This window comes from Drosophila miranda, assembly GCF_003369915.1.
Source record: "Drosophila miranda strain MSH22 chromosome Y unlocalized genomic scaffold, D.miranda_PacBio2.1 Contig_Y1_pilon, whole genome shotgun sequence".
NCBI lineage: Eukaryota > Metazoa > Arthropoda > Insecta > Diptera > Drosophilidae > Drosophila > Drosophila miranda.
In genome coordinates, this window is record NW_022881603.1 from 24,354,660 (window position 1) to 24,382,598 (window position 27,939).

The 27,939-nt window shown below is 44.9% G+C and overlaps 3 protein-coding genes and 1 pseudogene across 4 annotated transcripts; 3 read left to right on the forward strand and 1 right to left on the reverse strand.

The window, feature by feature from the left end:
• The first annotated feature begins 1,512 nt into the window (after positions 1-1,512).
• On the forward strand, positions 1,513-2,391 carry LOC117190993 (40S ribosomal protein S15-like). Its single transcript, XM_033395972.1, has 4 exons — positions 1,513-1,620; positions 1,816-1,904; positions 1,966-2,188; positions 2,257-2,391. The coding sequence occupies exons 1-4, from the start codon at positions 1,612-1,614 to the stop codon at positions 2,380-2,382; spliced, it is 447 nt and encodes a 148-aa protein (XP_033251863.1). The 5' UTR covers positions 1,513-1,611; the 3' UTR covers positions 2,383-2,391.
• Positions 2,392-2,518: 127 nt separating this feature from the next.
• LOC117190992 lies at positions 2,519-6,570 on the reverse strand (annotated as a pseudogene).
• Positions 6,571-7,023: 453 nt separating this feature from the next.
• LOC117190179 lies at positions 7,024-12,121 on the forward strand. Of its 2 annotated transcripts, none has more exons than XM_033395239.1 (2): positions 7,024-7,954; positions 9,925-12,121. In XM_033395239.1, exons 1-2 carry the CDS (start codon positions 7,157-7,159, stop codon positions 10,174-10,176), a joined length of 1,050 nt encoding a protein of 349 aa, XP_033251130.1. In that variant the 5' UTR covers positions 7,024-7,156; the 3' UTR covers positions 10,177-12,121. The 2 variants fall into 2 exon arrangements, with proteins under 2 accessions (XP_033251130.1, XP_033251131.1); XM_033395240.1 differs by having other exon boundaries at positions 7,024-7,936; positions 9,907-12,121.
• A 2,115-nt stretch (positions 12,122-14,236) lies between these two features.
• On the forward strand, positions 14,237-27,725 carry LOC117191542 (sodium-dependent dopamine transporter-like). Its single transcript, XM_033396378.1, has 9 exons — positions 14,237-14,643; positions 15,474-15,739; positions 18,132-18,266; positions 18,325-18,479; positions 18,545-18,732; positions 18,799-19,176; positions 19,245-19,482; positions 19,536-20,020; positions 27,701-27,725. The coding sequence occupies exons 2-9, from the start codon at positions 15,559-15,561 to the stop codon at positions 27,723-27,725; spliced, it is 1,785 nt and encodes a 594-aa protein (XP_033252269.1). The 5' UTR covers positions 14,237-14,643; positions 15,474-15,558.
• The last annotated feature ends 214 nt before the right edge of the window (positions 27,726-27,939 follow it).

Consider the following 27,939-nt stretch of genomic DNA (forward strand, 5'->3'; position numbering starts at 1 on the left):
AAGAATGCAGGGCACGCCGGCGTGTGCTCAATAGTGTTCCGGAATCCGGTGGGCATGCCCACGCGTATGTTGTCCCTCCTGGGACTGACGACATACTCGTGGTGGTGTTCCAGGCCCACCTGAACGATAGGTGGCCAGGGCTGAGGGCGACGCGCCATCTAGCGGAAGTCCAGGGAGGCTCGATGGTGTATGGGGACATCGGGGGGAGCTGCAGCCTTTACTGGGGATATAAGGAAGAGAATAGGATTAGTTATATGTATTAGTAAGGGAAAAAGGGGATAAATAGGAGTGAAAATATTAGAAAACGTGGATTGGATTATGGAAATCGTGGAGCGTGGACGGATTAACGTCGAAATTTGAAATTTTGTGCTTAAAACAGAAAGAGTGAAGTGAGTACAGAAAAGGCGGGCGATAAAATAGGTTGTAATGCAGAAAATTTTACTAACAGCCGGCAACACACACACGCGCACACGTATACACGGACCTATATAAATTTAGGGCTGACCGGCCACGGCCGGTCCGCACTCCAAACACCGTTCCACATTAAATGTTATTTTGTTCCGTGTGTTGTCCTTTATTTAGTAATTAGTATTAGCTTAAACCGTTTAACGTAAAATTTTGGCCATTGAAAAAAAATATGTAAAAACACCAACACCTTTCACGAACCTAAATCTGCGATCAGCTGTTCAGTGCCAGAAGATTAACCCTTAGTGGGTGACGCGGGGGTCCCATCAGTCCACCGTATTTGGTCGAGCGATTTGTGGAAAAATATTGTTTATTGTTTATGTCCCGGGGACCCTTAACAAGAGCTCTTGGTAGGTTAAGTCTCCGTAGGGGCCCGAGTTAAATTAACTCCCGTAAAACTGGATCCACTCATCTACACATATTCCATTACGTATGGGTGAGGGTATCCCTGTTGGTTGAACGAAATTTCAGCAGTTATTTCCTTGTTTGCCTTTGTGTCGAACGTTTTGGTGTTTCTTAGTGGTTAGTGATAATTTTGAGTATAGCTATTTATTAATGAGAAAGATTAAATTGTCAATTTACGATTATTAAAGCTTGGATATATATTGAAGCATGATGCATTAAATTTAAAATAGAGGGAGGACGCGTGGCGTAAGCCATGGATTAGGCCAGCCGTTACCGTTCCAGCAGAGGGTGGCCAAAATGAACGTTGTGTTTGGTCACAGGTAGGTCGGGCGCGCGAAGTGATAACACCCAAACTTCACCCACTTGATAGCCGTCTGTTTATGATTTTCTTTGTTGTTGTTAGGTTGTTGTTAGTTTTGATGTCCCGAGAAGTAGTATGTCTCCTTTTTTGTCTACATTTGGCGGGCAAGGGGAACTACCCAGCCCTGGGGTCGACAGCTAGCCGGCATTGCCCTCTGGGAAACAAGCCAAGTGTAACATGTAAATATACCTCCACATTCAGCAAAGAAGTTCCGTTGATTATTTATCCCACAAGAATATCCATATTCTAGTAAACTCTTCGCCAGCCCAAAAAAATATCCCCCAATATATAATAAACAACAAATATATCGATATATTCATGCAATATATATTTCTCATCCCTAGTTCCCTCTTTCCGTTCACGTCACTTTCAACGTCAAGATGGCCGATGTAATATTTTGCAGAAAAATCCAAATAAATATTAGGCATCCGTGGACGAATTGACTTAAATTGTGTGCTATACGTTCACTGCAATATTCCGCGCACGGGTGCTAATATTATTTTGGCGATTTTCGGCTTAGTTTTGCCACAAAACGGAACCGAACTAACTGTTGTGTTTAATCTCTCGTTCATTCTACCAAACAGCAAGTCGATGACACTCTTAAGAAGAAGCGTACCTTCAAGAAGTTCACCTACCGCGGTGTGGACTTGGACCAACTGTTGGACATGCCCAAGTGAGTATTCCACTGCAAATGGATGTGCGGCTACTAAAGTTCATTTTCGTTTCGTGTGCAGCAACCAGCTGGTGGAGCTGATGCACAGCCGTGCCTGTAGGCGTTTCTCCCGCGGTCTGAAGCGCAAGCCAATGGCTCTGATCAAGAAGCTGCGCAAGGCCAAGAAGGAGGCGCCCCCAAATGAGAAGCCCGAGATCGTCAAGACCCACTTGAGGAACATGATCATTGTCCCCGAGATGACCGGCTCTATCATTGGCGTGTACAACGGCAAGGACTTCGGTCAGGTAAGCCGGTGTCAACTGACTAGGTGTTACCAGATTGACTAATATAATATTGTATTTTATGTTCACAGGTTGAGGTTAAGCCTGAGATGATCGGCCACTATTTGGGCGAATTCGCGCTAACCTACAAGCCCGTCAAGCACGGTAGACCCGGTATTGGTGCCACCCACAGCTCCCGTTTTATTCCTCTCAAGTAAGCACTGCCAGTGTTTGTTTGGCTGCTTTCTTTTGTATTTTCATGTGAAATAAAGGAAACGTACTTCTATAAGAACTCTGTTGCGTTTTTATGCAGCCGGACCGGTGAATCCAGAAAGTTAACGAGAACAAGAAACGTTAAGAAATGTACATTATCTATTTATTGGAACTTGTTAATCAGTTGCTATATGCATGCACAGAGTGATATACCGCCACACTAGGCTGGATCACAGCTATCTGCGCAGCCGCCGGGCGATGTTGTTGCTGCTGCTGCTGGTGACCGCAGCGCGGTCGTACGCCGTGTCTTTCATGTGGGAATCGTCCAGTTGCTGATGCTGAGGATGCCTAGTGCTCCTGCTCATCTCACTAACGTCGGCCGATCCGTAGGCACTGTCTTTAACTTAAGAAGCATATGGAACATTAGATAACATTGGATGGAAACTGCGCAGCTCTGAAAGATCGGCAAGGATGATTGGAGGCGATTAGTAAGGCCAGCGGGAGTCATCGCCTAAAGAAGGAACTGTCATAGCAGGCGGTTGTCTGGAAATGCTGCCGAAAGCGGGGTAAGCAGCGGTGGCGATGGAGGATTTAAGAATGCTCCTGGTCGAGCTGCGGGTGCCAACGGCGATGGAGTTCTTGGCAGCGGGGGTTGGACGGTTGTTATTCGCCGGACTGGCCGGAGACGCGTTCACATCGAATGTGGTTAGCAGGAGGCAGCTGCTCTGCGTGCGATTTAGGAAGCCATCGCTGCGCGGTATCAGCCTCACCTAGTCGATTTAGCTCCGTCTCCATGGAGGTGCACATGGTCAGGTTGCTGGCTAGCAGATCCTGCCTGGAGCCCAGTGTCATCAGGCTGTCTGCATTGTTCAGAGTGGAGGCCGTGCTATAGTTGGATGGACTGGCGGACTTGGAATATTGCATGGCCACTTGGCCCATTTCGCTGGGACCCTGCTGCAGGGCCCCCGTGCGTGGATCGAAGTGTTTCTGTGTGGCGTCTTTCAAGGTGCTCTTGACCTCCTTGGGGATCTGTTCCTGCGTCTGTTTGCGCAGCGAGGATATGTGACCGGGCAGCGGCTCGCGTGATGTGGATGATGAGGGCGATGCGGAGTTTGTCTCCTCATTCTCCTCCTGGAACGAGAGATATTAAAAGAAATGATATATGCTATGGCTATGAAAAATATAGTGCCTCTTTACCTCATCCTCCTCTGTGATGATGGACGACTCTATCCAGTCTTTGATGCGATTCTTCTTCTGCTGGCGATCGACATTCGTCTCGATCCCGCAGTCGGCCAATGTGTAGAGCAGTCGGTTCTTCTCATCGGGGCTGCTGTGAAAGGAGTACATGGATGGGCACAGCTCATCCGTCTCATACTCGGCCATATCCTTCTTTGCCGACTTGGCCAGCCAGCGATCGTCGAGGAACTTTGTTACATCGGCCAGACTCTTGGGGCGGTTCGACATTCGCGCGAAGAACCGCTTAAACATGCGCTGGGCATTGGAGGTGAGCAGCTTGAACAGTCGAGGCGTGCGCCGCAGCGGCATCATCATAAGGCCCCCCTGCCAGGCCAAGTACCGCACATAACGGGGATCATCCGAGGCTGCCTTCTGCCAGGGCAGGCACCCGGTCAAGCAGACAAAGATCACGATTCCAAACTGCCAAACATCATGGCTAGGATCGGCTCTGAAAGGGAGAGGAGTCTCAGCTAAGAGGGAATGGATCTTGGGAGTCTCTACACCATACTTACTTGTAGCTGCCTTCGGGCTTTATTTCTAATACTTAAGGGGGACTGTAGGGCAGCCACTCGTTCCGCCGCTCCACGCTGGCGCCCGTCGGGAAGGACTCTCCGAAATCACACAACTTTATGCGCTGAAAGTCCGCGCGATAGATGAGCACATTATCCAACTTGATGTCCCGATGCACGATGTCTCTACGAAGAAAAGTAATCTCAGTATCAAATAGCTCATCGGTGGAATAGGGCGACACTCACTTTGAATGCATGTAGTCTATGGCGGAGGCCAACTGCTTGGCCACGCGCTTGCTGTACACCTCGCCCACGCCCGTATCCGTCACATTCGATGTAAGATCCCCTAAAAGTAGAGCATATATGTTCATATGGGAACCTCACTTAGATAATTAGTTGGCTCATACCTAGAGGCGCATATTCCTGGGTGAATACATAGAAGCCGGCCGTCTCAAGTGCCACATCATAGGTGGTCACAATATGTCGGTGCACACCCAAATGGAGTCCGTAGTGAAACTCCCGATAGAAGTCGCGCAGCGTCACATATGGTTTGGGTACCGCCTTGAGTACCATTTCTGTCTGGGATCCGCGGTGCTCCACCAGAAGTATCTTGCCGAACCATCCATCACCCACAATTTGTATTATATCAAACTCGTCCACAAGCTGGATCTATACATAGAAATCGAATTAAAATTGCTATAATTTATGTATATATATTAAATTCAGAGAATAGTTATGTTGATATAAAGAGCGGATACATCGGAAATCGATTTGGAATGGAAAGTTTTGGTCTATTGCTGAACTTTGGCCAGACGTTCCAGTTCCTCCATTCTTCTGGGAATTACTATAGGAATCTGGCTTCTATCAACATGTGTCTTCTCTCAAATGCAACTGAGTCACAAAGGAAAACATCTCCATGTAAATTCTCAGTTTAGACCAACCTCAACTACGAATACATCTGCGAAACTATATTTATAAGTGTATGTGCCCATACCTAGACCCATTAAACATTACTGTATTCGCGACCGAGACGATGCCAGGCGATGCATATTGCTGTTTGTGTTTAATGATCAGAAATCTAATCGTTAACATGGCATTTTCCCTGTTGTGTTGTAGACGATTTCCCGGTGAAGAGATTATTGGCCAATCATAACGATCAACGCCGAACTGGGCCACGTCGAACTCTTAATACCTTTCTATATCTATTTGTTTATTTGGGTAGATATCACAGCATAATAATGGCTAATAAGATGTTCGTAAATCACACAGATAAACATATCAAAATATAATTGCTAGAACATTCAAAATTGATCATGGATGATGGATGGTGGATACTTGGGCTTACCTTCTCCAACTTGAACTCCCGGATCTTGTGAATGTTTCCGCGTGGATTCTTTGACATTTTGTCTGTTTACATAGGATGTTTTAGGTTGAAAAAATTGTCTCGAGCCAAATTGTCTCACGTCACATCACTTCACTTGCTGCTTGGATTATCCCTGATTCAATTTGAATTCTAGCGATTCGGAGTTTTAACCACGAAAAGACAACAAAAGCGGTCCGTCCACGCATATATTTATGTACATATATGTATCTAAAGGGGTATGTACTCTTATGTATTTACATTTTGTAAATATTTATAGCGACAGCCGCAGAAACAGCGCCGAAGGAAAACATTTCTATATCTGTTGGATTCCTCCTTTATACGCGCTAGTATTACTCGTATCCGTATTTATGTGCGTTGTCCGCCGCTTCTGTCTACAGCCAAAGTAAATTACGAGATGAATTGTTCAGTTTGCTGCGTTTTACTTCCTGGTCTGGTAGGGCCTGACCAGCACTTTGTAAACGTTTCGTGAATGGACTTTCGGGAAGGGGACGGACTGCTGCTGCAATTGTGGTAGTGGAAATTCACCAAACAATAATCTCCGACACACTATGAATGTAGTAGATACATACATATGTATAAGTATATGTATCTATCTAGATATGCATCCGCACACAATACGGAATTTGAAATCTCTCGCCCCGACAAGATTTTAGAACCAGGCCGCCATCTGTTCTCCTCCCAGCGATCTCTACAGTCACTCACTCGATCACTCACTCACTCTCCCGGCTTCGGTGTTCCGTTTTGATGTTTGCTTTCTCTTTGATTTTATGCATCGCTTTATGCATAATATCAACAGCTAAATTAAAAATAATGCTCGCCTCTCCCTCTTATATAAAAACCTTTGCGAAAGTATATGAAATTTCAGCCCAAAAGAATTCGGGTCAAATGTAACAAACGCAGCGAGCTCTATCTACACGCGACTCTAAACGGAATGCCACATGGGGGCGCCTCAAAAGTGTTAACTTTGGAGTCCATATGCACCCAGATAGGACCGTATGTACATATGTATATTTAATGTTGCACTGTTGTCCCCGCGTATGCTTCTGCATCCGACATAGACGATAGTCCGTTGCCAACTGCTCCCCGAAATGAATTCAATTTAAAATTTTCGAAACACATATATGTAGAAATCAAAATGTTTTCGAAATACATGTAAGAAGGAGTGGGCCAGCTGGCCTATTGAGGGGGCAGCGGAGATAAGCAACAGCAGTAATAACAGCAGCAGAGGAACAGCTGATTAGCAGCAACAGCAGTAATAACAGCAGCAGAGGAACAGCTGATTAGCAGTAACAGCAGTGGTAACAGCAGCAGAAACATCAGTAATAACAGCAGCAGAGGAACAGCTGCTTAGCAGTAACAGCAGCAGCAACAGCAGTAGTAACAGCAGCAGATCAACAGCGGACAGAGAAGAAGAGGAACCGAGCGAAGCAGTGAAAAGGAGAGAACAGCAGCATACGGACGGCGACCCAAGCAGCAGCAGAAAATCAGCAAAAATAAGCCGTAACATTAAGAACTTTTGTAAGCACACATACCAGGCCACCGCGATAATAATACGAATAAACAATACTCTAAATAATATCTTACATTTGGGGGCTCAACCAGTCGCGTACTGCCTGTGTAAAGTGGAAAAAATCAAAAATTGTGTGTCTCATGTCTCAGAGTCCGTCAGCAGACAAAGCGAGACGGAAAAGCAAAAATTCGGTGCAAAAAAACTGCGCATTAGACTCTCAGAAGCCGCAAGCAGAGGAAGCGAGACAGCGAGTGGGTGAAAAGAAGAACCGAGAAAAAAGGGTTGTTTCAAGCCGGCTGCCCACAAGAGTATTGTGCAGTAGAATTATAATGGAAAATACAAGTGGACCACCAGCCGGGAATATGCAGCAAAACGAAGGCCCAAGTGGATCAGAAGAAAACAGGATCAATCGCCAACAAAACGCGATCGAGGAAGCGATGAGGTCAACACTCCTAGAAGAAAACACACAGACGCTCCAACAGCTGGTTCAACTGCTCTCGATGAAAATAAATGCTGATGAAATAGACAAGAAAAATGATGCAAAGCTGGTAGTGGAAAATTTTGCCAAAATTATTCCAGAATTCAACGGAGAAAATATGTCGGTACAGCAGTGGTTTATTAACTTCGAGCTAAACGCTGAAGCATACGGACTAAATGACAAACAAAAATACGTGCAAGCCCGAGCAAAAATGACAGGTACAGCCGCTCTTTTTCTCGAGTCCACAGCAGTGTATGAGTACGGCCAATTGCGTCACCAACTTTTACAGGAGTTTGAGTGTGAGCGTTTATGCAGTGCGCAAATTCACAATCAATTGTCTATGCGAGTAAAAATGGCCGGCGAAAGTTTTCACGAATATATACTACAGATGAAACGCATTGCTGCACGTGGGACAACAGACACGGAGTCGGTGATTCGATACATTGTCGACGGACTGAATTTAAACGAGGGGGAACGTTGTGAGTTGCTGCGGACACCGCAACTCTACAGTTATACCCGATACTAAGTCAGTATGGCTCTCCTCCGGCAGACGCCGCTAATATTAAACGACACGACAAAGAGTGCGTGCGAGAGAGACAGAAAATCAGTCTGAGCGTGACGTCGGGCGCTGTGTAGCCACTGCAAATTGATTTGTTCCTATTCGCTCTAAAAATGATCTGATCTGATCCAGATTCAGCAATCTGATAGATATGGTCATTATCTATGATTCTGCGTTTTTAGTTTTCTCGAATGTCCAATATTGTGGATGCAACAGATTTTCGTCCTTTGTGTGGGCGGAAAAGGGTGGGGCGAAATTTTGAGATACACGTTTTATAGTAAGATCTAACAGGAGTGCGGATACCAAATTTGGTTACTCTAGCCTTAATAGTCTCTGAGATTTTTGAATATCCCCAGATTTTCGTCCTTTGCGGGGGCGGAAGGGGGTGTGGCGAAATTTTGAAACAAACTCGTCTCGGTCCGATATATTAGGAGTGTGGATACCAAATTTGGTTGCTCTAGCTTTTGTAGTCTCTGAGATCTAGGCGCTAATGTTTTACTCTAAGCAAAGCCGCCTATGCTACGTGTGTGTTAGAGAGAGACAGGGCGAGAAAAAATGAAATTGTTTTCTTGATGCTGGCTATAATAATAATACGATCCAATTCAGATTCCGCAGTCTTAAAGATATGGTCATTCTCTACAATTCTACGTTTTTGGTTTTCTCATATCTTTAAAATTGTGGATGCCACAGATTTTCGCCTTTTGTGGGGGCGGAAGTGGGTGGGGCAAAGTTTTGAAATATTCTTGTAGCAGTGACATATCACAGAAGTCTGGATCCAAAACATCGTTGCTCTCGCTCTTATAGTCTTTGAGCACTAGGCGCTGAAGGGGACGGACAGACGGACAGAAGGACGGACGGACAGACGGACAGACAGACATGGCTCAATCGACTCGGCTATTGATGCTGATCAAGAATACTTTTTGGGGTCGGAAACGATTCCTTCTGGACGTTACACACATCCACTTTTACCACAAATCTAATATACCCCAATACTCATTTTGAGTATCGGGTATAAAAAGGAAAGCAAAAGCAAAAACAGAAGCTGCTCCAAACCATAAGTGTTATAAGTATATACATGTAAGAAGGAGTGGGCCAGCTGGCCTATTGAGGGGGCAGCGGAGATAAGCAACAGCAGTAATAACAGCAGCAGAGGAACAGCTGATTAGCAGCAACAGCAGTAGTAACAGCAGCAGCAACAGCAGTAGTAACAGTAGCAGATCAACAGCGGACAGAGAAGAAGAGGAACCGAGCGAAGCAGTGAAAAGGAGAGAACAGCAGCATACGGACGTGACTCAAGCAGCAGCAGAAAATCAGCAGAAATAAGCCGTAACATTAAGAACTTTTGTAAACACACATACCAGGCCACCGCGATAATAATACGAATAAACAATACTCTAAATAATATCTTACATTTGGGGGCTCAACCAGTCGCGTACTGCCTGTGTAAAGTGGAAAAAATCAAAAATTGTGTGTCTCATGTCTCAGAAGCCGGCAGCAGACGAAGCGAGACGGAAAAGCGAAAATTCGGTGCAAAAAAACTGCGCATTAGATTCTCAGAAGCCGCAAGCAGAGGAAGCGAGACAGCGAGTGGGTGAAAAGAAGAACCGAGAAAAAAGGGTTGTTTCAAGCCGGCTGCCCACAAGAGTATTGCGCAGTAGAATTATAATGGAAAATACAAGTGGACCACCAGCCGGGAATATGCAGCAAAACGCGAACGAGGAAGCGATGAGGTCAACACTCCTAGAAGAAAACACCCAGACGCTCCAACAGCTGGTTCAACTGCTCTCGATGAAAATAAATGCTGATGAAATAGACAAGAAAAATGATGCAAAGCTGGTAGTGGAAAATTTTACATCGTCGACGGACTGAATTTAAAAACGGATTATAAGTACACTTTGTATGGATGCAGCTCATACAAGCAGCTGCGAGAGAAGTACGAAATCTACGAAAGAACGCTCGCGGTTGATGGGGGTTTGGCCCCGAAACAAAAAGACTCACAGCCGTTCGGAAAGAAGTCCAATTTCACCAAATATGAAAGGAAGCAACACTGCTACAATTGTGGATCCCAGGAGCATCTACGCAAGGATTGCCGAGCTGCATTAAAGTGTTTCCGCTGCAATTAGACTGGACACATGTCTAAGGATTGCCCGAGTGCTGCTGCCGTAAACGTTGCATACGAGGAAAAACGCCTGAAGTCTCTTAAAATTAACGACGTGCAAGTCAAGGGGCTCATAGACACCGGTGCAGATGTTTCCCTATTAAAGATGTCAGTGTTCGGCAAAATGAGTGGTGTCCATCTGCAAGCCAGTTCATCAACTTTGAGGGGACTTGGAAACAACATCACACGCTCCGCTGGGCAGTTTACGGCAGAAGTGGAGATCGACGGAATGCGACTGGCACACAAATTCCTTGTGGTGGCCGATCATGCCGTCGGATGCGAATTGTTGCTTGGACACGACTTTATATCCAAGTTCACAATGACATCAACGCCAGGAGGATATAAGTTTTCTCCCCTGCCAGGGGAGGAAACTGTGGCACCAAACAGATAAGTATTTACAACGTGGTCGAAGCAAATACTGACATAAACATTCCATCGCAGTTCAGAGATGCCGTCCAATAAATGATTCAGGACTTTACTGAAAAGAAGCAGACTGCAGTGTGCCCTATCATGCTGAAGATCGTACCGGACGAGAAAATAGCGCCGTTTCGACATTCGCCAAGTCGAGTGGCCATCAGCGAAGCCGACGTTGTCAAGCAGCAGATCGATGAATTTGCCAACGCTGGGATAATACGACGCTCATCATCAAATTTCGCCAGTCGGACTGTAATTGTCAAGAAAAAGGATGGGAGCAGCTGGGTCTGCGTGGACTATCGTCAGTTGAACAAGATGGCCTTGAAAGATTGTGCGCCTTTCGGTTTTTGCAATTCACCAGCAGTTTTAATCCGTTTTATAAGTTTTGTATTTCAAAACCTTATAAATGAAAACATTCTTGACCTGTACATGGACGATATGCACGTTATGCACGCTGAAACCGCCGACGAATGCCTGGGAAAGCTGAAGAAGGTTTTGGATGCAGCAGCTGAATACGGGCTGAAGATAAAGTGGAAGAAGTGCCGATTTCTGCAGTCGACCATTATCAAGCCTGGATTGGAGAAAACCAAAGCCGTCAGCAAGTTCCCGATGCCGTAAAACATAAAGGCTGTGCAGTCGTTTTTAGGATTAACTGGGTTTTTCCGTAAATTCATAAGAAACTATTCGCTAATCGCCAATCCACTGACCAATCTGCTGCGAAAAGATGTCCCATTTAAAATGAGTCTGGAGGAGCAGCAGGCGTTCGCTACATTAAAGGAAGCATTGGTAAAAGAGCCGGTCTTGAAACTTTATCGCAGGAATGCAAAAACCGAGATACACACTGATGCGTCAAAGGACGGGTTTGCAGCGGCGTTGTTACAATGGCACGAAGGACAATTGCATCCGATCTTATTCTGGAGTAAGAAAACCTCTGAAGCACGAAAGCATAACTATATACAGGAAGCCAAAGCAATTTTCCTAGCGTGCAAAAAATTTCGTCAGTACATACTTGGAACCAACTTTAAGCTCGTAACGGATTGCGCTGCTTTCAAGCAAACGTTAAGCAAGAAGGACGTTCCGCGGGAGGTAGCCCAATGGGTCCTGTACTTGCAGGACTACGACTTTGAAGTGGAACACAGACCAGGAGAACGGCTGAAGCATGTGGATTGCCTGAGTAGGTACCCAATTGATGTCATGATGGTATCTTCGGAAGTCACAGCAAGAATTAAGAAAGCCCAGCAGGAGGATACGATGATCAAAGCAGTTTCCGAAATTTTGAAAAGTAAACCATATGACAACTTTAAGTTGAAAGCTGGTCTCGTATACAAAGTGGTGCAAGGCAAGGACTTGCTGGCAATACCGAAGTCATTAGAAAAAGAAATAATAACCGACGCTCACAACGCAGGACACTTTGCCGCTCAAAAAACAATGCATACCGTACAGCAGAGCTATTGGATTCCACATCTGGAAGGAAAAGTAATGCAGATCATAGGAAACTGTATGAAATGTATAATCTACAACAAAAAGCTTGGCAAAAAAAGAGTGATTTCTGCATCAAATTGACAAAGGATCACAGCCGCTGTATACTATACACGTGGATCACCTTGGGCCTATGGATGCTACTTCAAAGCAGTACAAGTACATCTTCGCAATGCTTGATAGCTTCAGTAAGTTCGTATGGATGTATCCCACAAAAACAACAGGAGCAGACGAAGTTCTCAAGAAGTTAAGGGAGTGGTCTGATGTATTTGGTAATCCGGCACGCATAGTAAGCGATCGTGGAGCAGCATTTACATCTTCAAGCTTTGAGGAGTTTGTCAAGGAAAAGAACATCGAACACATATGGAGCACCACAGGGGTACCAAGAGGAAACGGACAAATTGAACGCGTAAACCGATCTATTCTGAGCATCATTTCCAAATTGTCGTCGGAGGAACCTGGAAGATGGTATAAGTTCGTACCGCGAGTTCAGAGGGCTATTAACAGCACTGTTCATGTGTCTACAAAGCGTTGTCCATTTGAGCTGATGATCGGGGTAAAAATGCGTTGTGGACCGGATAGCGACATACTTCAGCTAATAGAAAAAGAGATGGTTGATAATTTTGAAGGCGAGAGGCAAAAGATGCGACAAGAGGCAAAAGAAAATATTCAGCAGGCCCAGGACAGATACAAGGAACAATTCGATAAAAAGCGGAAATGCGAATACGGATACAAGGTCGGAGATCTCGTAGCCATACGTAGAAAACAATTTGTAACCGGAAGAAAGATGGCCAGCGAATTCTTAGGACCATACGAAATAACCAACGTGAAACGAGGCGGACGCTATAATGTTCGGAAGGCAGCAGACGTCGAAGGACCAAGCCATACGACCACAAGCAATGATAACATGAAACTATGGAGCTTCTCTGTAGAAAAGGAGGACGCATGGTCATCAGGGACTGATGACTAATCAGGATGACCGAGTGTAAGAAGGAGAGGGCCAGCTGGCCTATTGAGGGGGCAGCGGAGATAAGCAACAGCAGTAATAACAGCAGCAGAGGAACAGTTGATTAGCAGCAACAGCAGTAATAACAGCAGCAGAGGAACAGCTGATTAGCAGTAACAGCAGTGGTAACAGCAGCAGCAACAGCAGTAATAACAGCAGCAGAGGAACAGCTGATTAGCAGCAACAGCAGTAGTAACAGCAGCAGCAACAGCGGCAGATCAACAGCGGACAGAGAAGAAGAGGAACCGAGCGAAGCAGTGAAAAGGAGAGAACAGCAGCATACGGACGCGACTCAAGCAGCAGCAGAAAATCAGCAGAAATAAGCCGTAACATTAAGAACTTTTGTAAGCACACTTACCAGGCCACCGCGATAATAATACGAATAAACAATACTCTAAATAATATCTTACATACATATGTTTGAGAAGCAGACACGGAGAGAACAAGAGAATGTGAGAGCTCGTTCAATGCCGTTGCACAAGAAGAAAGTTTCAACAGGGGCAGGCGCTGTTCAAAGTAACAGTAATTTTATAGACAAGTTCAGAAAATATATCTTGTGGTGTTTCCTTTCCGTAAAGTACTACTTAAATTAAACAAACACACAATTTTTGACTGAAATTGGAGCAACAAATAACTGAAAAGGAAGTCTTAGAAGGAGATTTAAGGGATTTATTTTAATTTATGGCAGTACACTCACATATAATGTGTGTCCACTCAGGCGCACCTTGTGAAGGGGCAGAATAATTAACATAAATAAAAGATGTTTAGTATATGTATGTATATTTAAATGTTACTTGTAATTGAATGTGATTCTAGAATATGTATTCTAGCATCCTCGCCTAACATGCCGCTGTTAAGAGCTAACAGAGAAGCATCCTCGCTTAACAGAGAGCACAAAACGAATTCACGCTCCCACACACAAATCGCAGAACAATACAGTGGAGGCGCTATGTACACACACACGCATATATCCGCAACTCTAATTGGTCACTTCCGTTCCGGTTCCGACAACGTTTCCTTGGCGCATGCGACATTCGTTCGCTTTTCAACTTCACCAGCGCTTTTGCTGCGCTTGACACACACACACCCAGGGCTGCCCCACTGCTGTGTATGTGTGTGTGTTGTGTGTTTGAGAAGAGGGCACGGAGAATGCAGCAGCAGCAGCAACACCACCAGCCAACGGTTAACCACTTGTCGCGCGGGCCCTATAAAAGCAGCTGCTGGCCGGCAGCCTCTTGCACACATTCGAATGTCACCGAAAGCGCCACAACAACCGACCGCCGGACAACTTCTGGTCGCGACTCGCTTTGAATTTTCCAACAGCCCTCAATCGCACCCGTTCCATGGACATCTAAGAAGAATTCCCAGCCAGAACTATCCCAGCCAATGAATGTAAAGTGAATTTTTGAGTTTGAGCTTGTGGCATTATCTGTGGAGCTTCTTGAACAGTATTTCCGATATTTTTTAAAGTTATCACGGATTCCTCTACCATGGATTGGTGAAGCTGTACGATTTGAGTGTGATAAATATAGGGTAAGTTATGCAAAAGTGTTAAACAATTTACTATACGGAAGTTTTGTGGAATAAATTCGGGGTTTTTCTGATGTAAGAATTTTAACAAGTGCATTCATTCAACGTTCTAGAAAGTGATCTAGAAATTAGCTTACCGTAGCATTAGCAGTACAATTTGATTCCAATTCAATTATTATTAAGTTGAGCTCTTGAATAACTAGAATAACTAGAAATGAACTGAATAAATTATTGTAACGCTATCTAATTGTGGGATTACATACCACAGCTGATAATCTGCTTACAACATGCTTCAGATGTGTGTAACGGCCTCAACTAAAGCTAAGAATCAGAACCAATTGTTGTTTCCCTTTAATAAAAAAGATTTCCAGCGGTGGCCACTGGGTACGCATGCAACCTTCCGCTTAATTTGATCAAAAGTCTGACCAATTAAAGTCGGTGGGGAGGAACCAAGTGGATCGGCTTAATTGTTTGAACTGCCTGTGGTTTTATTGCATCTGATGCCAGCTTCCGAGAGTGTGACCCGCACAGGCACACGCTCTCTGTGCGAGATTTGCGGCTCTGCTGCTGCGGCTGGTCAAGTGTTTGTTTGGGCAGGCCACCTGTCGTATACGTAATACGAGTATGAGTAGGCCAACGAGTTTGAGCTCTTAAAGGGCTAGGTGAGAGCACATGTCGTTCGCAAACAAGTTTCGAGTGGTGCGGACACCCACTCATGCGGACACGAAAACAAATATCCAAATATCCAAACCATGCATTCCTGAAGAGCAGATGAAGATGAGAGCCAGAGTTCGGCTTAAAGAGGAGAAATATTTTTGGGCTATGTTTTGCAGGATTCGCAGTGCGGCTGCGGGAACTACAGCGTCGTCGACATCGAGACGTTTTGGGTCAAGGATACGACGGGATATATAGTTGCAGATGTCACCAACGGGACATGTATCGAAGACGCCCACGCCACACGATAACGATAACAACAGCATCAGCGACGAGCGCGAGGAATGGAGCGGCAAGGTAGATTTTTTATTATCGGTTATTGGATTCGCCGTCGATTTAGCAAACGTCTGGAGATTTCCCTATTTGTGCTACAAAAATGGAGGTGGTAAGTATCTATTCCATCCATTTATTCCATCATTTTCTCAGATCTCCTTTGGCTATAAATGATATCTGCACTTCTGGCCTTTTGACCTTCTGGCCGTGGCCAATTAGGGAATAAAGACATTGCGTGAATTGCTCATGCTGAGTGAAAATAATTTATATGGCTTTACACATCATTGAGCGCCCCACGGAACCCAACACTTTCCGCTGCCACTTCCACTCCCACTCCCATCGCCATTTCTGCCCCCTCTGGCCTTGTTAACACTTTGTCAAAGTGGTGCGAAGTGCTGTCAGAGTGGGCTGTGGCATGGGGATGTGGTAGCGTATAAGAGCGCACTTCCTTTGTCAAATTGCATGGAGGGGGATTGTGGTAAAGGACTTGTACACATTCAGTTCCTTTTGCCTGATCCTCGTCGTCAAAACCATCGTTCAAAACAATTTCAAAAGTTAAGTGCTTTTGTATGACAACTAAATCTGGCAGTCATAATCGCATTTGGCCTCCGCCTCTCCATATCCAGGCAATATGTCAGTCGTCCCCTCATATGTGGAGTGCTATGCTCTCTAGGCTTTTGTTGTTGGGGCACTCACACGCGCCGCATTGTAGGAAATTCATGTGCGAAACATGTCTCCATCTCCACTTTCCTTTCCTCTGATTGCAACACTTTCCCGTTGATGCGATAAGAATGGATGGGCTTTCGTCCCTTTTCATATAGTTATTACTATTTTATGAATTTTTTTCTGGGGTCTCCCCATCGTACTTCCTTTAAAATCATAATAATAAATTGTTATATTTATACGCTTCATTGCCTTCAATCAGTGGCAGCTTTCACTTAAGACCCGTTTAAAGTCCCTTGCCTCATGGTCGTTGCCACAGCCACCGACTCGCTCAGGTTGCGATTATTACCACAGCTTAGTGAGTATTATTTATTCTCTTTCCATTCTCTTACTTGCAATCCCAATAAAGCTGCAGCGACAGTGGCAGCAACAGGCTTCCTGGGGAAAGTCAAGGGGCCAACAGTGGCTCAGCCTTTTGCAACTGTGGATGAAAACTCTAACAATTTCTTTTAAATGTTTAATAGTGGCAATGGATGGAAGTAGAATAAAAGAGAATATAGAATATTCAACAATTTTCCATTTTGGGGTACGAAAATTGATTTCCCATATATTCGATACATATAAAATCCATACAAATTTGATAGTTAGGATAAATAAATAACGACTTTTCTCATCAAAATTGTTCAAAATTTGTGGTAGTCATGGTCAAAGGTTTAGGCCAGATAAATTGTCCATCATTTTATGAAGAAATTGAAAAACTTGCCAAAAATGTAACCCGAAAAGTTTGATAAACTTTAAATTGTACTCAAAACTTGACCAGCAGGTCTTGCCCCATGGAAATCTATTCAGCTTCGATTAGGATATGGGCTCGGAATCGAATTAGGGGCACTACACTTGTACCTAGGAGTATTTCTGCCAGTGTCCTTGTCGAACTGTTGAAAATAAGAAAAGCACTTGAAGCGGCGGAAATAATGGCTTCAACAACAGAGCATTGGCCCGTCACAGAGGCCTTGCCTTTATTTTAGAACTTTTTTTGTTTTACATAGTTGACACGACGGAAGTTAGGTTCGATGCTGGCACCGGGCCTTAGCAGAGCCACCCACCCGACCATATATATGTATATATCAATATTTCAGTATGTACGTATATATATCAGCATAGATGTATATAATAACCTTAGACGACTTTGTCGGCCACTTTGCCTGCTAATAGACATAATCAAATCATAAAGACATCATCCGCTGTCACTCGACAAAGTATCGATGGCACTCTACCAATTGTCAGGACCCTGCGAAGGGGCAGGGTCTGGGGGTTGGGTGATAGGGCGATGGGACGAGTCAATGGGGTTGCCGGAGGGGACGGAGATGGCTGCACGAGACAGCCAAGCCGTGCTATTCTCCTCCCACTGCCCCGGATGCTGTTAATGTTTTTAAAATGTCCTTAGAGTGGCACTTGTAAAACAATTTGATTTTGTGTAAGGAACATCCACCCATAAAAGCATGGGTCCATGGAAATACAAGTGTGTGTGTAGCATTGTATGTAGCGCAGCAGAAGGGCGAACAATGGAGAGGCTGTGACACGGGTCAGTCTCTATATGTGCGGGTTATGCAATCATTATCATAAAAAACGTTGTCACATCAAAGTTGCAAGTGCCGGAGAGGGAGAGGGTCGAGTGTTACCACATTTGGGAGCTATCGATGATGGGACACCCACCTGCCCGTCGAACCAGTTTTGAAACCGCGTCAAACTCTTTTTCTGGTATTTCTTGGGCAGCGATGATTAAGATTTTGACTTTAAGATTTCCTATTCAGTATTTGATAGCTCTAACTATCTTTTTTCAGGCGCTTTTCTTGTGCCCTATGGCATTATGCTGGTGGTCGGAGGCATACCGCTGTTCTACATGGAGCTGGCACTTGGCCAGCACATCCGTAAGGGGGCCATCACCTGCTGGGGTCGCGTAGTACCGCTCCTCAAAGGTAAGTCCAGGGATAACGCACGGAGGACTCCTTGGAATCATCACAAATATGCTTTCAGGAATCGGTTATGCGGTCGTGCTGATCGCGTTCTATGTGGACTTCAACTACAATGTGATCATTGCCTGGTCGTTGCGTTTCTTTTTTGCATCCTTCACCAGCAGCTTGCCCTGGACATCTTGCAATAACGTTTGGAACACTCCAAACTGCAGACCGGTAAGGATAACCTCTTAAAAACAACCTTTTTCTGGGTACATCTCAATACCGTTCCTTTCTGTTAGTTTGAGAGCCAAAATACTTCACGCGTTCCGCTGATAGGAAATGTCAGTGACTTTTCTGCCTTGAATAATGAGAGCCTGCTCTACGGCAACGAGTCTTATGCCAATGGTTCGCTCACGAGTCTGGAGACAGTGCCAGTGCCAGGGAACCACCATGACGGCTTTCATTCCGCCGCCTCTGAGTACTTCAAGTGAGTAGTGGTCTCCAGTTAAATGATAAATTTAATTTATAATCTCCGGGATCTCTTCACTCTCAGCCGCTACATACTGGAGCTGAATCAGAGCGAGGGCATCCACGACCTGGGCGCCATTAAGTGGGACATGGCACTGTGCCTGTTGATTGTCTATCTAATCTGCTACTTCTCTCTGTGGAAGGGCATAAGCACGTCGGGCAAGGTTGTGTGGTTTACGGCACTGTTCCCCTACGTGGTGCTGCTCATCCTTTTGATCAGGGGTCTCACTCCCCCTGGATCGTTCCTGGGCATTCAGTACTATCTCACGCCCAACTTCAGTGCCATCTACAAGGCTGAGGTGTGGGTCGATGCTGCCACTCAGGTGTTTTTCTCCTTGGGCCCTGGTTTTGGGGTGCTGTTGGCTTATGCCTCCTATAACAAGTACCATAATAATGTGTACAAGTAAGTTAAACTTCGAATGGGGATAAGTGGTATCCTTTTACAAATACGTATTCCTTATTCTTCCACAGAGATGCTCTGCTAACTAGTTTCATCAACTCGGCCACCAGTTTCATTGCCGGGTTTGTGATATTCTCCGTTTTGGGTTACATGGCCCATACTCTCGGCGTACGGATCGAGGATGTGGCCACTGAGGGTCCTGGCCTGGTGTTCGTCGTCTACCCGGCGGCCATTGCTACCATGCCGGCTAGCACTTTCTGGGCTCTGATATTCTTCATGATGCTGCTTACGCTGGGACTCGATAGTTCGGTAAGAAAATTCCCTAAATACAGCCTGTCTAGTGGTAACGTCTTTTCTCTCAGTTTGTTGGATCGGAGGCCATTATCACCGCTCTGAGCGATGAGTTCCCCAAGATACGGATGAACCGTGAGCTGTTCGTGGCCGGTCTGTTCTCGCTGTACTTTGTGGTAGGACTGGCCAGCTGCACCCAAGGCGGCTTCTACTTTTTCCATCTCCTTGACCGCTATGCCGCTGGGTACTCGATTCTGGTGGCCGTGTTCTTTGAGGCGATCGCTGTGTCCTGGATCTATGGCACCAACCGTTTCAGCGAGGACATACGCGACATGATTGGCTTCCCCCCGGGCAGATACTGGCAGGGGTGCTGGCGCTTTTTGGCGCCCATCTTTCTGCTGTTCATCACGGTTTACGGGCTCATGGGCTACGAGCCGCTGACTTATAGCGACTATGTCTATCCCAGTTGGGCCAACGCGCTGGGCTGGTGCATAACAGGCTCCTCGGTGATCACGCAACTCTACATTTATACCCGATACTTAGTCAGTATGGCTCTCCTCCGGCAGACGCCGCTAATATTAAACGACACGACAAAGAGTGCGTGCGAGAGAGACAGAAAATCAGTCTGAGCGTGACGTCGGGCGCTGCGTAGCCACTGCAAATTGATTTGTTCCTATTCGCTCTAAAAATGATCTGATCTGATCCAGATTCAGCAATCTGATAGATATGGTCATTATCTATGATTCTGCGTTTTTAGTTTTCTCGAATGTCCAATATTGTGGATGCAACAGATTTTCGTCCTTTGTGTGGGCGGAAAAGGGTGGGGCGAAATTTTGAGATACACGTTTTATAGTAAGATCTAACAGGAGTGCGGATACCAAATTTGGTTACTCTAGCCTTAATAGTCTCTGAGATTTTTGAATATCCCCAGATTTTCGTCCTTTGCGGGGGCGGAAGGGGGTGTGGCGAAATTTTGAAACAAACTCGTCTCGGTCCGATATATTAGGAGTGAGGATACCAAATTTGGTTGCTCTAGCTTTTGTAGTCTCTGAGATCTAGGCGCTAATGTTTTCCTCTAAGCAAAGCCGCCTATGCTACGTGTGTGTTAGAGAGAGACAGGGCGAGAAAAAATGAAATTGTTTTCTTGATGCTGGCTATAATAATAATACGATCCAATTCAGATTCCGCAGTCTTAAAGATATGGTCATTCTCTACAATTCTACGTTTTTGGTTTTCTCATATCTTTAAAATTGTGGATGCCACAGATTTTCGCCTTTTGTGGGGGCGGAAGTGGGTGGGGCAAAGTTTTGAAATATTCTTGTAGCTGTGACATATCACAGAAGTCTGGATCCAAAACATCGTTGCTCTCGCTCTTATAGTCTTTGAGCACTAGGCGCTGAAGGGGACGGACAGACGGACAGAAGGACGGACGGACAGACGGACAGACAGACATGGCTCAATCGACTCGGCTATTGATGCTGATCAAGAATACTTTTTGGGGTCGGAAACGATTCCTTCTGGACGTTACACACATCCACTTTTACCACAAATCTAATATACCCCAATACTCATTTTGAGTATCGGGTATAAAAAGGAAAGCAAAAGCAAAAACAGAAGCTGCTCCAAACCATAAGTGTTATAAGTATATACATGTAAGAAGGAGTGGGCCAGCTGGCCTATTGAGGGGGCAGCGGAGATAAGCAACAGCAGTAATAACAGCAGCAGAGGAACAGCTGATTAGCAGCAACAGCAGTAGTAACAGCAGCAGCAACAGCAGTAGTAACAGTAGCAGATCAACAGCGGACAGAGAAGAAGAGGAACCGAGCGAAGCAGTGAAAAGGAGAGAACAGCAGCATACGGACGCGACTCAGGCAGCAGCAGAAAATCAGCAGAAATAAGCCGTAACATTAAGAACTTTTGTAAGCACACATACCAGGCCACCGCAATAATAATACGAATAAACAATACTCTAAATAATATCTTACATTTGGGGGCTCAACCAGTCGCGTACTGCCTGTGTAAAGTGGAAAAAATCAAAAATTGTGTGTCTCATGTCTCAGAAGCCGTCAGCAGACGAAGCGAGACGGAAAAGCAAAAATTCGGTGCAAAAAAACTGCGCATTAGATTCTCAGAAGCCGCAAGCAGAGGAAGCGAGACAGCGAGTGGGTGAAAAGAAGAACCGAGAAAAAAGGGTTGTTTCAAGCCGGCTGCCCACAAGAGTATTGTGCAGTAGAATTATAATGGAAAATACAAGTGGACCACCAGCCGGGAATATGCAGCAAAACGCGAACGAGGAAGCGATGGGGTCAACACTCCTAGAAGAAAACACACAGACGCTCCAACAGCTGGTTCAACTGCTCTCGATGAAAATAAATGCTGATGAAATATACAAGAAAAATGATGCAAAGCTGGTAGTGGAAAATTTTGCCAAAATTATTACAGAATTCAACGGAGAAAATATGTGGGTACAGCAGTGGTTTATTAACTTCGAGCTAAACGCTGAAGCATACGGACTAAATGACAAACAAAAATACCTGCAAGCCCGAGCAAAAATGACAGGTACAGCCGCTCTTTTTCTCGAGTCCACAGCAGTGTATGAGTACGGCCAATTGCGTCACCAACTTTTACAGGAGTTTGAGTGTGAGCGTTTATGCAGTGCGCAAATTCACAATCAATTGTCTATGCGAGTGAAAATGTTAGGCGAAAGTTTTCACGAATATATACTACAGATGAAACGCATTGCTGCACGTGGGACAACAGACACGGAGTCGGTGATTCGATACATTGTCGACGGACTGAATTTAAACGAGGGGGAACGTTGTGAGTTGCTGCGGACACCGCAACTCTACAGTTATACCCGATACTAAGTCAGTATGGCTCTCTCCGGCAGACGCCGCTAATATTAAACGACACGACAAAGAGTGCGTGCGAGAGAGACAGAAAATCAGTCTGAGCGTGACGTCGGGCGCTGTGTAGCCACTGCAAATTGATTTGTTCCTATTGGCTATAAAAATGATCTGATCTGATCCAGATTCAGCAATCTGATAGATATGGTCATTATCTATGATTCTGCGTTTTTAGTTTTCTCGAATGTGCAATATTGTGGTTGCAACAGATTTTCGTCCTTTGTGTGGGCGGAAGGGGTGGGGCGAAATTTTGAGATACACGTTTTATAGTAAGATCTAACAGGAGTGCGGATAACAATAACAAAATCTAGCCTTAATAGTCTCTGAGATTTTTTAACATCCCCAGATTTTCGTCCTTTGCGGGGGCGGAAGGGGGTGTGGCGAAATTTTGAAACAAACTCGTCTCGGTCCGATATATTAGGAGTGTGGATACCAAATTTGGTTGCTCTAGCTTTTGTAGTCTCTGAGATCTAGGCGCTAATGTTTTACTCTAAGCAAAGCCGCCTATGCTACGTGCGGGTTAGAGAGAGACAGGGCGAGAAAAAATGAAATTGTTTTCTTGATGCTGGCTATAATAATGATACGATCCAATTCAGATTCCGCAGTCTTAAAGATATGGTCATTCTCTACAATTCTACGTTTTTGGTTTTCTCATATCTTTAAAATTGTGGATGCCACAGATTTTCGCCCTTTGTGGGGGCGGAAGTGGGTGGGGCAAAGTTTTGAAATATTCTTGTAGCAGTGACATATCACAGAAGTCTGGATCCAAAACATCGTTGCTCTCGCTCTTATAGTCTTTGAGCACTAGGCGCTGAAGGGGACGGACAGACGGACAGAAGGACGGACGGACAGACGGACAGACAGACATGGCTCAATCGACTCGGCTATTGATGCTGATCAAGAATACTTTTTGGGGTCGGAAACGATTCCTTCTGGACGTTACACACATCCACTTTAACCACAAATCTAATATACCCCAATACTCATTTTGAGTATCGGGTATAAAACGGATTATAAGTACACCTTGTATGGATGCAGCTCATACAAGCAGCTGCGAGAGAAGTACGAAATCTACGAAAGAACGCTCGCGGTTGATGGGGGTTTGGCCCCGAAACAAAAAGACTCACAGCCGTTCGGAAAGAAGTCCAATTTCACCAAATATGAAAGGAAGCAACACTGCTACAATTGTGGATCCCAGGAGCATCTACGCAAGGATTGCCGAGCTGCATTAAAGTGTTTCCGCTGCAATCAGACTGGACACATGTCTAAGGATTGTCCGAGTGCTGCTGCCGTAAACGTTGCATATGAGGAAAAACGCCTGAAGTCTCTTAAAATTAACGACGTGCAAGTCAAGGGGCTCATAGACACCGGTGCAGATGTTTCCCTATTAAAGATGTCAGTGTTCGGCAAAATGAGTGGTATCCATCTGCAAGCCAGTTCGTCAACTTTGAGGGGACTTGGAAACAACATCACACGCTCCGCTGGGCAGTTTACGGCAGAAGTGGAGATCGACGGAATGCGACTGGCACACAAATTCCTTGTGGTGGCCGATCATGCCGTCGGATGCGAATTGTTGCTTGGACACGACTTTATATCCAAGTTCACAATGACATCAACGCCAGGAGGATATAAGTTTTCTCCCCTGCCAGGGGTCAACGTGGTCGAAGCAAATACTGACATAAACATTCCATCGCAGTTCAGAGATGCCGTCCAATCAATGATTCAGGACTTTACTGAAAAGAAGCAGACTGCAGTGTGCCCGATCATGCTGAAGATCGTACCGGACGAGAAAATAGCGCCGTTTCGACATTCGCCAAGTCGAGTGGCCATCAGCGAAGCCGACGTTGTCAAGCAGCAGATCGATGAATGGGCCAACGCTGGGATAATACGACGCTCATCGTCAAATTTCGCCAGTCGGACTGTAATTGTCAAGAAAAAGGATGGGAGCAGCCGGGTCTGCGTGGACTATCGTCAGTTGAACAAGATGGTCTTGAAAGATTGCTTTCCCGTTCCAATCGTTGAAGAGGTGCTGGAAAAACTGGAAAATGCTAGGGTGTTCACCATCATGGACTTAGAAAATTGGTTTTTCCACGTTCCTGTGGAAGAAAGCAGCAAAAAATATACGGCGTTCATAACGAAGGAAGGCCTCTTTGAGTTCAACCGTGCGCCTATCGGTTTTTGCAATTCGCCAGCAGTTTTCATCCGTTTTATAAGTTTTGTATTTCAAAACCTTATAAATGAAAAAATTCTTGACCTGTACATGGACGATATCGTTATACACGCTGAAACCGCCGACGAATGCCTGGGAAAGCTGAAGAAGGTTTTTGATGCAGCAGCTGACTACGGGCTGAAGATGAAGTGGAAGAAGTGCCGATTTCTGCAGTCGACCATTACATTTTTGGGTCATCAAGTTGGCGGAGGGGAAATCAAGCCTGGATTGGAGAAAACCAAAGCCGTCAGCAAGTTACCGATGCCGAAAAACATAAAGGCTGTGCAGTCGTTTTTAGGATTAACTGGGTTTTTCCGTAAATTCATAAGAAACTATTCGCTAATCGCCAAAGCACTGACCAATCTGCTGCGAAAAGATGTCCCATTTAAAATGAGTATGGAGGAGCAGCAGGCGTTCGCTACATTAAAGGAAGCATTGGTGAAAGAGCCGGTCTTGAAACTTTATCGCAGGAATGCAAAAACCGAGATACACACTGATGCGTCAAAGGACGGGTTTGCAGCAGCGTTGTTACAATGGCACGAAGGACAATTGCATCCGATCTTATTCTGGAGTAAGAAAACCTCGGAGTCTGAAGCACGACAGCATAGCTATATACAGGAAGCCAAAGCAATTTTCCTAGCGTGCAAAAAATTTCGTCAGTACATACTTGGAACCAACTTTAAGCTCGTAACGGATTGCGCTGCTTTCAAGCAAACGTTAAGCAAGAAGGACGTTCCGCGGGATGTAGCCCAATGGGTCCTGTACTTGCAGGACTACGACTTTGAAGTGGAACACAGACCAGGAGAACGGCTGAAGCATGTGGATTGCCTGAGTAGGTACCCAATTGATGTCATGATGGTATCTTCGGAAGTCACAGCAAGAATTAAGAAAGCCCAGCAGGAGGATACGATGATCAAAGCAGTTTCCGAAATTTTGAAAAGTAAACCATATGACAACTTTAAGTTGAAGGCTGGTCTCGTATACAAAGTGGTGCAAGGCACGGACTTGCTGGCTATACCGAAGTCATTAGAAAAATAAATAATAACCGACGCTCACAACGCAGGACACTTTGCCGCTCAAAAAACAATGCATACCGTACAGCAGAGCTATTGGATTCCACATCTGGAAGGAAAAGTAATGCAGATCATAGGAAACTGTATGAAATGTATAATCTACAACAAAAAGCTTGGCAAAAAAAGAGGGATTTCTACATCAAATTGACAAAGGATCACAGCCGCTGTATACTATACACGTGTATCACCTTGGGCCTATGGATGCTACTTCAAAGCAGTACAAGTACATCTTCGCAATGCTTGATAGCTTCAGTAAGTTCGTATGGATGTATCCCACAAAAACAACAGGAGCAGACGAAGTTCTCAAGAAGTTAAGGGAGTGGTCTGATGTATTTGGTAATCCGGCACGCATAGTAAGCGATCGTGGAGCAGCATTTACATCTTCAAGCTTTGAGGAGTTTGTCAAGGAAAAGAACATCGAACACATATGGAGCACCACAGGGGTACCAAGAGGAAACGGACAAATTGAACGCGTAAACCGATCTATTCTGAGCATCATTTCCAAATTGTCGGAGGAACCTGGAAGATGGTATAAGTTCGTACCGCGAGTTCAGAGGGCTATTAACAGCACTGTTCATGTGTCTACAAAGCGTTGCTGATTGTGCCTGTCGATCGGGGTAAAAATGCGTTGTGGACCGGATAGCGACATACTTCAGCTAATAGAAAAAGAGATGGTTGATAATTTTGAAGACGAGAGGCAAAAGATGCGACAAGAGGCAAAAGAAAATATTCAGCAGGCCCAGGACAGATACAAGGAACAATTCGATAAAAAGCGGAAATGCGAATACGGATACAAGGTCGGAGATCTCGTAGCCATACGTAGAAAACAATTTGTAACCGGAAGAAAGATGGCCAGCGAATTCTTAGGACCATACGAAATAACCAACGTGAAACGAGGCGGACGCTATAATGTTCGGAAGGCAGCAGACGTCGAAGGACCAAGCCATACGACCACAAGCAATGATAACATGAAACTATGGAGCTTCTCTGTAGAAAAGGAGGACGCATGGTCATCAGGGACTGATGACTAATCAGGATGACCGAGTGTAAGAAGGAGTGGGCCAGCTGGCCTATTGAGGGGGCAGCGGAGATAAGCAACAGCAGTAATAACAGCAGCAGAGGAACAGCTGATTAGCAGCAACAGCAGCAGAGACAGCAGTAATAACAGCAGCAGAGGAACAGCTGATTAGCAGCAACAGCAGTAGTAACAGCAGCAGCAACAGCAGTAGTAACAGCAGCAGATCAACAGCGGACAGAGAAGAAGAGGAACCGAGCGAAGCAGTGAAAAGGAGAGAACAGCAGCATACGGACGCGACTCAAGCAGCAGCAGAAAGTCAGCAGAAATAAGCCGTAACATTAAGAACTTTTGTAAGCACACATACCAGGCCACCGCAATAATAATACGAATAAACAATACTCTAAATAATATCTTACATACATATATATTGTATGTAGATATATGTAGATAATACCACTACCAATACGAAAAGCACGCCAAACTGTCCTCTAACCAAAACCCTCAAGATATTAGAAATTGTGCGAGAAATCAAAGTCCTGCACCAATGCCAAGGGAATTAAAGACACGATCCTTGCTCAGCTCTCAGCAGATTGGGCACAATATCTGTACATACACAAACAGTAGATGATGTAAAAGCTTTAAACACATTAGAGGATCTCTCATCGAACTGAAGCATACGCTGACACAGTGGAACCACAAAATCCCTTCAAACAGCCATGATGGCTTAAAGCAGCCATTTTAAAACATCAATTGGAAGTTATACCATCCCGAAGTCAGTGTTCAGTTCTGTATATAGACTTTTGATATGTTATTGGTTTTCTTTAAAGATTCTTCACACTGAAGCAGAACCGACAGCCATTGGTTTTGCTTCAATTTGTTGAAATAAATTATTAAACTTTCAGTTACCGAAATAACTGAATCGTGTTTAAAGTTCTGGGTGGGTTATTTATACGACCCCTATGGGTTCACGAAAGATATCAACTTTGCGGAGTGTGAAAACATCTTTATCATAATAATGCCCCCATTAAAGCATTCAAGATCCGCTTCTAGTTTAGATATTAGGGTCTTTTATTTCAATTTGAATGCGTTTCATTTGTTGTATAATTAATTAATTTAGTAACGCGTGAAATTAAATAGGTAACCATAACAGAACCAACTTAAATGGTGGCTTTATGGAAGACATTTATCAAGCAGCGCAGTTCTTGCTAAAAATCCAACTCTTTCTCTGAGAATTGAGGCAATAAGGTAAATATTATCGTTTATAAATGT